Below are 12,240 nucleotides of genomic sequence, written 5' to 3' on the forward strand. Positions count from 1 at the left end.
GCTTGGAGCTGTCATGTCCTCCCAGTTTGCTGTGCAGCTCTTGGTTAGGTTGCTATATATTCCCCTCCCTCGGTTATTTGCACTGTGGTTCGGTCTCCTCCCTTGCCCCCCTGGTAGGACAGGTAGCTGGCTGAGAGAAGTTCAGCAGCTTTGCAGTTATCAGCAATTGTGTGGGAAATGATCAGCTGCTCGCTGCATTATCGCTGTGTTTTTATAATGTGATTGTCACTGGGACTTTCTAATGTTAAAAATTAAAGATGAGCGAACGTGCTCGGCCCCGCCCCTTTTTTACCCGAATACCGCGATTTTCAAGTACTTCACTACTCGGGTGAAAAGTACTCGGGTGCGCCGGGGGGCGGGGAGAGGCGTGGCGGCGTGGGGGGTAGCAGCGGGGAACAGGGGGGAGCCCTCTCTTTCTCCCTCTCCCCCCCACTCCCCCTGCAACCCCCCGCGCCGCCACGGCGACCCCCGAATTTTTTCGCCCGGGTACGGAAGTACTCGAAAATCGCGGTATTCGGGCGAAAAAGGGGCGTGGCCGAGCACGTTCGCTCATCTCTATAAAAAATGCATCGCAAGTTTGTGCTTTGCAATTTTTGCGCGATGCGTTTTTAACATTAGAAAGTCCCATTGACAATTGCGTGAAAAAAAACACGCAAGAAGAACGCAACTACAAAATGATGCATCCGCCGAATGTTTCGCAAGACAATTGCTGGATATTGAGAATGCTGAGGTAAAATAAAAGCTGCACTGTGATTGGTTGCTACTTCTTACACTACTAAGATCACATGAAAGCTGCACTGTGATTGGTTGCTATATATTATACCGCTGAGGTAAAATGAATGCTGCGCTGTGATTGGTTGCTTTTTTTTTATATTGCTGAGGCAGAATAAAAGCTGCACTGTGATTGGGTGTTATATATTATAAAGCTGAGGTAACATGTAAGCTGCACTGTGATTGGGTGTTATGTATTATAAAGCTGAGGTAACATGAAAGCTGCGCTGTGATTGGTTGTTATATATTATAAAGCTGAGGTAACATGAAAGCTGTGCTGTGATTGGTTGTTATATATTATAAAGCTGAGGTAACATGAAAGCTGTGCTGTGATTGGGTGTTATATATTATAAAGCTGAGGTAACATGAAAGCTGCGCTGTGATTGGTTGTTATATATTATAAAGCTGAGGTAACATGAAAGCTGCGCTGTGATTGGTTGTTATCTAGATATATAAAATCGAATGTATGTATGTTTGACTGTCTTCACAGCAACGCGCGACGGGTAAGCTAGTATTGTAGAAGTGTTAGTTGACACATATTCAAATTTTGAGATATATTAATGATAAATTTTAAATTCATTATATTTTATAGGTTTTTTTTAAATGCACATTTACAAAAAAAATTCATAAACAAAAGAAATTGATGTATTTCTGTAAAATTAAAGCCTGCTGATTCCACTGGTAAAACTGAATAATAGCAGCATGTCTCAATTTTCAAGATACTTAACCCCTTTGTCACCTTAACTCCTTTATTTATCCATCGATGTCGCTGTATGAGGGCTTGTTTTTTGTGGGACGAGTTGCATTTTTCATTGGTACTATTTAATGTGCCATATAATCTACTGAAATCTTTTAAAAACTTCTAAATAAAGTAAAATTAAAAAACAATAAAATTCCGCCATTTTTCGGTGCGTCTTGTTTTTATATGGCGCACAAACTGCAACAAAAGTGACATGATAACTTTATTCCATGGGTCAGTACGATACCAAACTTATGTAGCCTGGTTTTTTTTTTTTGCTACATACTACATTTTAAAAAATTATTTTCTGCCACCATCTTCTGCGCACAATAACTTTTTTATTCTTCTGTCCACATAGTTATGCCACCCTGGACAAGATCTGTCTTCATCACACTTCCAAAAAAAGGTGATGCTCAAGAATGTTCCAATCACCACACGATCGCCCTCATACCTCACGCAAGCAATATTCTTTTAAAGATCATACAAAATGCATTGCGACAATAGTTGAACAGGAACTGCCAAACGTTCAAGCTCGCTTCATCAAAGGATGTGGCACCAGAAATAAAATCACAAACCTGCGCTGGATCGTGAAAAAGACCCGCGAGTATCAAAATGTACATGTGTTTCATCGACTACAGCAAAGCTTTCGACTGTGTCAAACATGACAAGCTTTGGAAGTGTCTGAAGCAAATGGGCGTCCCAGAACATATTGAACGGCTTATAAGGTCACCTTACAACAACCAAGAAGCAACGGTCAGGACAGCTTATGGAAACACGTCCATTTAAATGATAGGAGCTTGGAGATGCATAGAGATAAACCTTTCTTCTGTCTTTATTCAATACGTGCCCATTATAACAAGAAAAATACAGACGTCCTGAGGACGCGTTTTAACCTTTTCAGGTCAAGAAACCGCCTGAGATCGAGCGGTATGTATGAGAGACTGCTTTCTTCATGCTGAGAAGAGGACATAGCAAGGAGTGTAAGACAGGAGCTGACATAACCTGCTGCATAGGGGAGATTATTACCTTTATTTGAATATTTATGGAAACACGGATTGCTTCGGAATCAAGAAAGCTGTACGGCAAAGCTGCATTCTATCACCAGTCCTTTTTAATCTGTATGCAGAAACGATCATGAGGCGATGCAATTTGAACGAATTAGAAATCTGTGTCAAAATCGGTGGCAGAAATGTCAACAACCTTCGATATGCAGATGACACCACCATGCTTGCGGAAAGTGAAAAAGACTGGAATACCTTATCCAACAAATGCAAAAGGAAGGCAAACGAAGGGACTGCACCTCAAGAAAATGAAAGTCATGACCGCTGTAGGCAACGGCACAGGGAACATAAAAATTAACAACGAGGAAGTTGAGACGGTCCAAGATTTCATCTTCCTTGGATCCAAAATCGATTGCAACGGGCAATCTGGGCCTGAGATCAAGGGACAGATTACACTTGGTAGGAATCCAATGCAAGGAATGGAAAAGATCTGGAAAAACAAGGATATTAGCATTGCAACAAAAACCAGACTGATCAACGCAATCATCTTTCCCATAACGACATATGGGTGTGAAATTTGGAAGCTTAAGAGAACAGAAGGAAGGAAAATTGATGCATTTGAACTCTGGTGCTGGAGGAGAATGCTACGAATACCTTGGACCACCATGACAATGAACAAGGTAGTGTTAGATCACATCAAACCGAAAATATCACTGGAGGCCAAAACCCTCAAACAGCGGATTTTTGTTTAGTGGACACGTGATGCGCGCTAACTTACTGGAAACTGTATTGATGCTTGGCAAAGTCAGTGGAAAGAGAAGATCAGGACGACAAATAACTAGATGGCTAGATACAATCAAGGCCACCAGTAGGGCTCCATAGATGCTGTCAGGCCCAAGGCGCCATATCCAGGCTGAAGCAGTGCAGGACACCTGCAAGCTGCTGCTGAAGCCCCTCCTAGCCAATACTTTAGGCATTGATGCTACCTCAAACCCTCGATATCACTGCAGCACTCAAGTGCCTATATTAATAAAAACATCAACAGCTGGGCTCTGTAGTTCCACTGCCACCAACAGGAAACAAGATGATCAGGATCCTGTGCTGAAGTAGAAGCCAACAGGATAAAACCCAAGGTCAAGCAATGGATAGGTGTCCTACATGGCTTTTATTCTGAGGAACTTATTTATGTTTTATCTTTGTGCGTATAATTATACTCTTTTCCCCCGATACCCGGAACAGCGCTCCTCTATGTTCTGCACATCTCCAGGGCAGGTGATCCGCATAGGAGCTCTCTCAATGTGCTTCCTGTTGATGGTAGAACTGCAGACCCCAGCTGTCACGTACGACCTGGGCACAATGCACATCTTGCCCAGGACAGACGCAAGGCTATGTCCATATTAGACAAATGGGAAACACAGTGCTGCAGTAAAACATCTATTCAACAAACATGAAATTAAAGGAACAACTGTCCATGCTTGTAACTGAGAAAGTTCTCTACCTAACAGTAGATTGACGACTGGGATAACTGCAAACCTGCTGAACGTCTCTCGGCCGGCTACCTGACCCTAACAGTAGTCAAGAGAGAATACCAAATGACAGTATAAATAAACAAGAGAAAGGGAAATAAACCACAACTTAATTGATGCACGGCTAACTCCAGGAAGATCTGCACACAGATCTAACCATCAGACTTGCGAGTATACATCCAACAACAACTGATAACCACCAAAACACTTACCTAGAAAACCAACACACTTAAGCAGGTGAAAAAGCTAAAGTATGTATGAGGTATTGATTTGTAGTTAGGATAATTAAGCTCACAAGCCCACGACAAGGGTCCTCGTTGTCTCATGAGTCTCTATTCTAGCAAGACAAATTAACCCCAGGAGTCCTGCCTTCAAACAGGGCGATCATCCCAATAGGGATGGTACCACACTGGAGGCCTGTCTTGCTCTAGTTGGTATACAACATATATGCTGAACAGGACATAGTTCACACAAATAGACAAGGGACATACACCTTGAGCAAGTAGCTAATTACACCAAGTGTCTGGTTACCTACACAGACACTGAACATGTTGCTGTTCACACCAACAACATGGAATCCCACCCAGAACCTAATGAAGTCAAGTAACACCTGAGTAAAACATGCATGACTCCAAAAACGAAAGTTCTGAGAGGAAAGGAGGTAAAATAGCAAAAAGAATAAAATGACCAGCGCCCTTTAGAAAGAGGGGCTGGTATTTAGATGTGGCAGATGGATGATGATTGACTAGCTGGAGAACGCCACACCCAGCCAGAAAAAGCATCCCACACCTGTGAAAATATGCTACTGGAGGCCCATAGAAATAAGGTTTCAAGAGCACAACATGACACCAGCTGATTCTTGTATAGGTTCACACCACATGCAGCATCTGCTGACTATCGCATGGTGTGAAGAGTGAGGAGAATCTTCCAGAGAAATGATTAGTATTCTAATTACGGCTTTTGCAGCAGTAAAGCGACTGAATTAGCTACACATGGAGGAGCACTGGACCCTCTTTATCTCTTCCAGATTATAACTGCAATGTAGTGGGCTATGGGGTCTTCTTGAAGGATGAACTTGATCAGTTTCTTCACATTTTTTAAGACCTTTTAGGACCCTTTAGGGTTGGTGGAGTTCCTACACATCAATGTAATTTATACCAGAAGACGGGCACTGAATTTATGTTGCCAAAATCATCCCGTCACAGAATTTGTACCTTCCAGACTGAGTTCTTTATAAGGTGGTCGACCTCTAGCATCGGCTACCGCCTGGGGAATCTTAACATAACAGTGATAAGATGGATGGAGAGGAGAATTTATAGTCTGTTTCAGCGCTATAATATGTTTGATCTAATTATCTCCAATGACATTTTTTTTTTTGAATACCAGAAAGTGTCCCAACTAGTTCCACACAGTCCGGGATCCTTATAGTTCTCTCCTCACTGTTTCTACACAACACCTACCGTCTCCCTCTCATCTCCAGAGGTCGGTAGCGATAGCTTACCATTTATAGAACACAAGCATGTAAGGATTTACACATTTATTAGTGATTGGTAACAAATTTATATATTAATGTGAAATGTTCTATACACATGGTTGGTATATAGATGTGCCATCTGGGTTCTAAATGATTAGAGAACAGATATTAATTGGCAGTTGCATTCATTCCTTAATCATCTTGTAATACATGTAACTTCACTTAGACTTTTAATGTTTGATTATTTTTTCTTGTACTGTTTATCAGTTAAAAAAGAAAACTAAAAGGAAAATGGCTTCTTCCTTGATAATTTATTGACAGTTTCTCCCTGAAGTGACGTCTCGGAGGTCTAACTATACTGGCATAACTATAGGGGATGCGGTTGCACCCAGGCCACGGAGCCTTACGGGCCCCATAAGGCCTCTCTTCTCCATACAGGGTGCCCAGTACTATAAATAAAGCATTATACTTGTGGGTGTTGTACAGGTTTTGGATTGGGGCCCAGGAACTTCAAGTTACGCATCTACATTAAGGGGTTAAGAGAAGTTGGGGAACCCCAAGATAAAATTCGGCACCCGCGCCCATGAGTGTTTAGTCACGCCTCTGATTTGGCTGTTAACATTGTCCACATTCCGGACATTTATAGTTTCTTTGCTGTGTGAATTCTCTGATGCGCAGCATGATGCGATTTCAGCCTAAAACATTTCCCTCATTCTGAACATGAATATAGTTTCTCTTCTGTGTGAATTTGCCGATGCCTCTCAAGTTCTGATTTATAGTTAAAACATTTCCCACATTCCGAACATGGCAATTGCAATCGTACAGGAACCTTCAGGCCATTAATACCCAAAACTTAGCTGAATCCCTATAGTCTTCTCTGTCCCCTATCGCTCTCCTCTCCTATCTCAACCTGGTTGCGGCACATTACATCCCCATTCTCAAATATGCCCTGGATGAAGCAACCCTTATGACCCAAGCAATCCGATGCAGATCTCAGCAACCCTGTTTCAAACGCGCTTCATCCGGTGGTGCTCTAGGTGTGCTGAATGATTGTGGAGAAGTTTGAAAATGTCCGCAGACTTTCTCCACTTCAAATTCATGCTCAGAACCTACAACCTAGCCCTCCATCATGCCAAATAAGTCTGCTTCACCCCTCTAGTCTCCTCACTATCTTACAACCATAAACTACTTTTTAACACTTTTCACTCCCTACTCGGCCCTAAACTGCAGCCCCCTGTGACAGATCTCAGTGCCGAAGAGCTGGCTGCTTACTTCAAAATTGAAAATAAACGACATCCAGCAGGAAATAACCTCCCAATCCCAGACTAGCCCTGACCCTAGTCTCTACAATACTGTATCTAGCCCCTGCTTACTCTCTGTATTCAGGCAAACGACAGAGGAAGAAGTATCCAGATTGCTTTCCTCTGCTCACCCCACCACCTGTGCTAGCGACCCTTTTCCCTCATTCTTCCTCTGGTCCCTCTCCCTGGTCGTCATCTCCCACCTCACCACTGATTTCAACCTCTCTCTGGCCTCTGGCATTTTTTCCCTACTCATTTAAACATTATACCATATTCCCACTGCTAAAGAAACCAACTCTTGATTCGACCGATGCTGCCAATTACCAACCCATCTCAAGTCTCCCCTTCATCTCTAAACTATTAGAACGCCTGGTTTACTCCCATCTTATAAGCAATCTATCAGAAAACTCTCTTATTGACCTCCTACAGTCCGGCTTCCGCTCTCTACACTCGACAGAAACCGCTCTAACAAAAGTGTAAAACGACCTCTTGACAGCCACATCGAGGGATGAATACTTCCTACTGATCCTCCTCGACCTCTCCACAGCATTTGACAATGTTGACCACAAACTCCTCCTCAAATCCTTTGCTCCATTGGCCTAAAGGACACTGCTCCTTCCTGGTTTTCCTCCTACCTATCTGACCGCACCTTCAGCAACTCCTTTGCTGGCTCTACCTCCCCTCCTCTTCCCGTCTATTGGAGTCCCCCTGGGCTCGGTCCTCGACCCCTTCTCTTCTCCATCAACATAGCCCCTACTGGACAAACCATTAGGATATTTCGCTTTTGGCTCCATCTTTATGCTGATGACGCCCAGTTATACACCTCCTCTCATGACATCACATTCCTCCAGTCTCTTGTCTCTAACACCATGTCCTCTCTCTACCTGAAACTGAACCTCTCAAAGACTGACCTACTCATGCTTCTGCCCTCTGCTAACCAACTTTATCCAGGCATCTTCATCTCAGTGTGTGACACCACCATAACTCTAGACAGCATACCTACTGTCTTGGGTTATATTCAACTCTAATCTCTCCTTTACCCCCTACATCCAATCCCTCACCCGACCGGACATGTCACCTTGCGGCAGCCAGGCTTATCTTCCTCTCCAACCGCTACTCGGACACCTCTGCCCTGTGCCAGTCACTGCATTGGCTGCCCGCCAAATATAAAATTCAATTTAAACTCACTACTTTCATTCATTAAGCTCTTCATAACACTGCACCACCCTACATTGCCTCCCTCATCTCAATCAACCACCCCCGTCAATGCTGTCAGCTCCGCTAACAAAATCAGATTTCAATTCGAACTTCTTAATCCTGCCTCCAAGACTTCTCCAGAGCAGCACCAGTCTGACTATTGTCTACGTGTACGTCATCCCACACTCTTCAACTCACCATACTATGCACATCTCCAGATGCTTTATCTTCTGTATCACACCATAATTTGCAGTATGTAAGCTCATTGGAGCAGAACTCTCACCCCCCACTGTCTCTATCAATTAATTACTACATGTAACTGTGGTTCTTGTATCCTTTTTTGTACCTGTTTTCCCCGTTTTGTAAACGCTGCAGAATAACTTGGCGTAATATAAATAAAGATTATTATTAATATGAATAAGGCTTCTTCCCTGTGTGAACTCTCTGATGTACAGCAAGATCTGATTTTTGCTTAAAACATTTCCCACACTCAGAACACGACTATTGCTTCTTCCCTGTGTGAATTTTCTGATGTGACACAAGATTTGATTTAATGTTAAAACATTTCCCACATTCAGAGCATAAATATGGTTTCTCTCCTGTGTGAATTCTTTGATGTCTAGCAAGATCTGCTTTAATGTTAAAGCATTTCCCACATTCAGAGCATGAATATGGCTTCTCCACTTTGTGAATTCTCTGATGTTTAACAAGATCTGATATGTGCTTAAAACAATTGCCACATTCAGAACATGGATATTGCTTCTTCCCTATGTGAATTCTCTGATGTGACACAAGATTTGATTTAATATTAAAACATTTCCCACATTCAGAGCATAAATATGGCTTCTCCCCTGTGTGAATTCTCTGATGTTTAACAAGATCTGATCTATTGTTAAACCATTTCCCACATTCAGAGCATGGATATGGCTTCTCCCCTGTGTGAATTCTCTGATGTTTAACAAGATTTGATTTAGTGGTAAACCATTTCCCACATTCAGAGCATGAATATGGCTTCTTCCCTGTGTGAGTTCTCTGATGTTTTACAAGATCTGATTTATTGTTAAACCATTTCCCACATTCAGAGCATGGATGTGTCTTCTCCCCTGTGTGAATTCTCTGATGTTTAACACTATATGATTTATTTTTAAACCATTTCCCACATTCAGAACATGAATATGGCTTTTCCACTGTGTGAGTTCTCCGATGTTTAAAAAGATATGATTTATTGTTAAACCATTTCCCACATTCAGAGCATGAATATGGTTTCTCCCCTGTGTGAATTCTCTGATGTTTAACAAGATATGAATTATAGTTAAAACATTTCCCACATTCAGAGCATGAATATGGTTTCTCCCCTGTGTGAATTCTCTGATGTGTAACAAGATATGATTTTTTGTTAAAACATTTCCCACATTCAGAACATGAATATGGCTTCTCCTCTGTGTGAACTCTTTGATGTTCAACATCTGTTGTGTAAAGTTTATTTTGTTTAACGTTCTGTAATGAATCAGAAGATGGAACCTGTTTAAAAGGATGAGAGGATAGATCTTCGCTGTGAAGGGCTGAGGGTATAGTTGGAATAATAGGAGGCTCCTTATATGTATCTTGCATGATACCAGGATCTTCCACTTTACAATCTGTTGATATCAGATGTCCCTCTGAGCTCCTGGTGTCGTCATCTGCCAAGAATAAAACAGATTTTAATATTTTTGAATATAACATTACAATTATACTGATAATGTATGATATTTGTATATAAAATGTTCATACAAATTGTTAGGCATGTATAAAAATTCAAGCATTAAACGGTTTTCCCATTCACAGGAGCCACAATAATTTGTGGAGCACCTAATCTACTGACAAACATCCTAAAAGACCAATTATTTCAGCCAATAAGCTTCTTTTTAGTATTTGTCATTTCTCCATTGAAACTGAGTATTTACATGTTAATTTCCTTCCGTGTGGTGGCGGTAATTTAGTACATAGAGCTGGAGCTCTCATCTGCTGATCTTATCCACGGCTCATAAAGCTAGTAAGGTTAAAGAGCACAGGAGCTTTTAGAACAAAGTATTACATATTATTAATTTTTCTTGATAGAGTAGGAACACCTCCAGTTTTCATTCCATGGACAGAGGACAAACAGCACAGGAATCACAGAGAAGTGTAATGTATTTTGGAGGGCTTATAAAACAGATTTACCTCCTTTTTCAAGCATGGAACATACAAATATAAAGCCTCCATATGCTTCCTTGCTTACTTTATAAGCAAACCTAAAGGCTCGCTGGTGCCTACAAACTTGTCATCCAAGCAAGTGCATCCTCTATTGTTCTGTAAACCACCTACTCATCACTGGGTGAATCGTTGATGTGCTGGACATTGGGGATATGAACATACGTATCCTAGGTTCTATGGACTCAATGACAGATCTCAACGATTCCACGCAGAACTGTTGAACCTTGACATATTGATTTAACTTCTTCAGATGCAGAACGGGTCTGACAGTGTTGTCCTCCTTAGGTAACATGAAGAGATATGAACAGAACCCCTTGCACTATTCTAAGGTGAAAACAGGAACAATTATACACTGGGTAGAGTGGGTAGCCTCTAAATACATTAGAATAATTGTCTGCTCCCTATGAAATTTTGACACCACCTTCGGTAGAAAGGCTGGGTCTAATTTAAATGTAATTCTGTCGTCTTGCACTAGCATATGTGGTTCGACACAGTATAAGGCGTGTAGTTCTCCTACTCTCCGGGCCGAAGTTATAGCGACTAAAAGGGCAACTGTAAAGTAGCCCAGGCCACTAGTTTCAGTTTTTCGGCCCCCGAGTATGTTAGAGGGCCCTGGAGAAGGCGATCTTCCGTGGCCAGTAGTGGAAGTGGACCCCGGATCCTTAAAGCTTTTAATAGGGGATACCAGGGCCTTTTGTCTCACATGGGGGCGACTAAGATAACTGACGCCCGGCTGGCCTGGATTTTTCTGAGGGTGTGCGGGATCAGTGGGAAGGGGGGAAAGGCGTAGGCTAAGTCCATATCCCAGCCTTAAGACAGGGCATCTACTCCGCACAGGTTGTCTCTTGGGTTGAGCGAGTAAAAGTCCCAGCATTTTGTATTTCCCCTCGTGGCGAACAGATCTATCTGTGGTTCTCCCCACTGGCAGGTTAGTTGGTGAAAGACTCGCTGGTTCAGACCCCATTCTCCTGGAAGGACGCTCTGTCTGCTCAGGAAGTCGGCAACAACGTTTGTGGACCCTTTTAGATGAATCGCTGAAAGGGACAGCATGGTGGATTCCGCCCAGCGGAGTATCTTTGCTGTCAGCTGTTGGAGGTGTGGGTGTCGCGTTCCCCCCTGGTGACGAACAAACGACAGGGCTGTCATATCATCGGCCATGATTTTAACATACCTTCGTCTTAAATGGGGTTCTGCCGCACGAAGGGTCTCCCAGATTGCTCTTAATTCTCTATAATTAGATGAGCGTATTGCTACTTGAGAGTCCCAGGTTCCCTGTAGGGTTAGGCTACTTGCACTCCCCATCCTGTTTTGCTGGCATCTGTTGTGACAGATATGGCGGGTTCCCATGGCCAGGAGGTACCTTTACTCAGGTTCCTCTGCTAGGTCCACCAGCGCAGGGATTCATTAACTTGGACGGTCAGGCTCACCTTCTTGTCTAGGGAGGTCTGCCGTTTGTCCCACCTGGCAAGGATGAACCCCCCTTGTAGTTGTTGGGAATGAGCTTGCGCCCACGTAATTATCTGTATGCAGGCTGTCAGGATACCAAGCACTTTCATTGCCTCTGTGATGGATACCGTAGTAGCCCGGCACAGAGAGGTTACTGCTTGAATAAGGTCTTCCCTCCTGGATAGTGGAAGCCTAGATTCCTGAATGTGGGAATCTAATAGTACGCCCAGGTATACCTTCCGTGTACCTGGGGTCAAATCGGACTTTTGTTTGTTAATTATCCACCCTAAATCATTCAGGTTGGACAGGACTATGGACAGGTCTGTGCGTATGGCCTCTGTTGTTCTTGACACCAACAAAAAGTCATCCAGATATGGAAAAATAAGAATCTGGTTGCGCCTGAAATAAGCTACCATCTCTATTACTATCTTTGTGAAGACCCGAGGGGCAGTCGAGATCCCAAAAGGGTAGAGCTGTGAACTGATAGTGGTGGATATAGTCACCGTCCCGCAGGGCGAATCTCAGGTATTTGTGGTGAACTGCAGCTATTGGG

At 42.8% G+C, this 12,240-nt stretch overlaps 1 protein-coding gene across 1 annotated transcript in view; it reads right to left on the reverse strand.

The window, feature by feature from the left end:
* Positions 1 to 12,240, reverse strand: part of LOC136626704 (uncharacterized) — a 244,542-nt gene that overhangs the window by 93,656 nt on the left and 138,646 nt on the right. Inside the window, 1 exon segment of the mRNA XM_066601717.1 lies at positions 8,434 to 9,741. Coding sequence (XP_066457814.1) covers positions 8,434 to 9,741 — 1,308 coding nt within the window.

The sequence above is a fragment of the Eleutherodactylus coqui genome, chromosome 4 (genome assembly GCF_035609145.1).
Source record: "Eleutherodactylus coqui strain aEleCoq1 chromosome 4, aEleCoq1.hap1, whole genome shotgun sequence".
NCBI classification, from domain to species: Eukaryota; Metazoa; Chordata; class Amphibia; order Anura; family Eleutherodactylidae; genus Eleutherodactylus; species Eleutherodactylus coqui.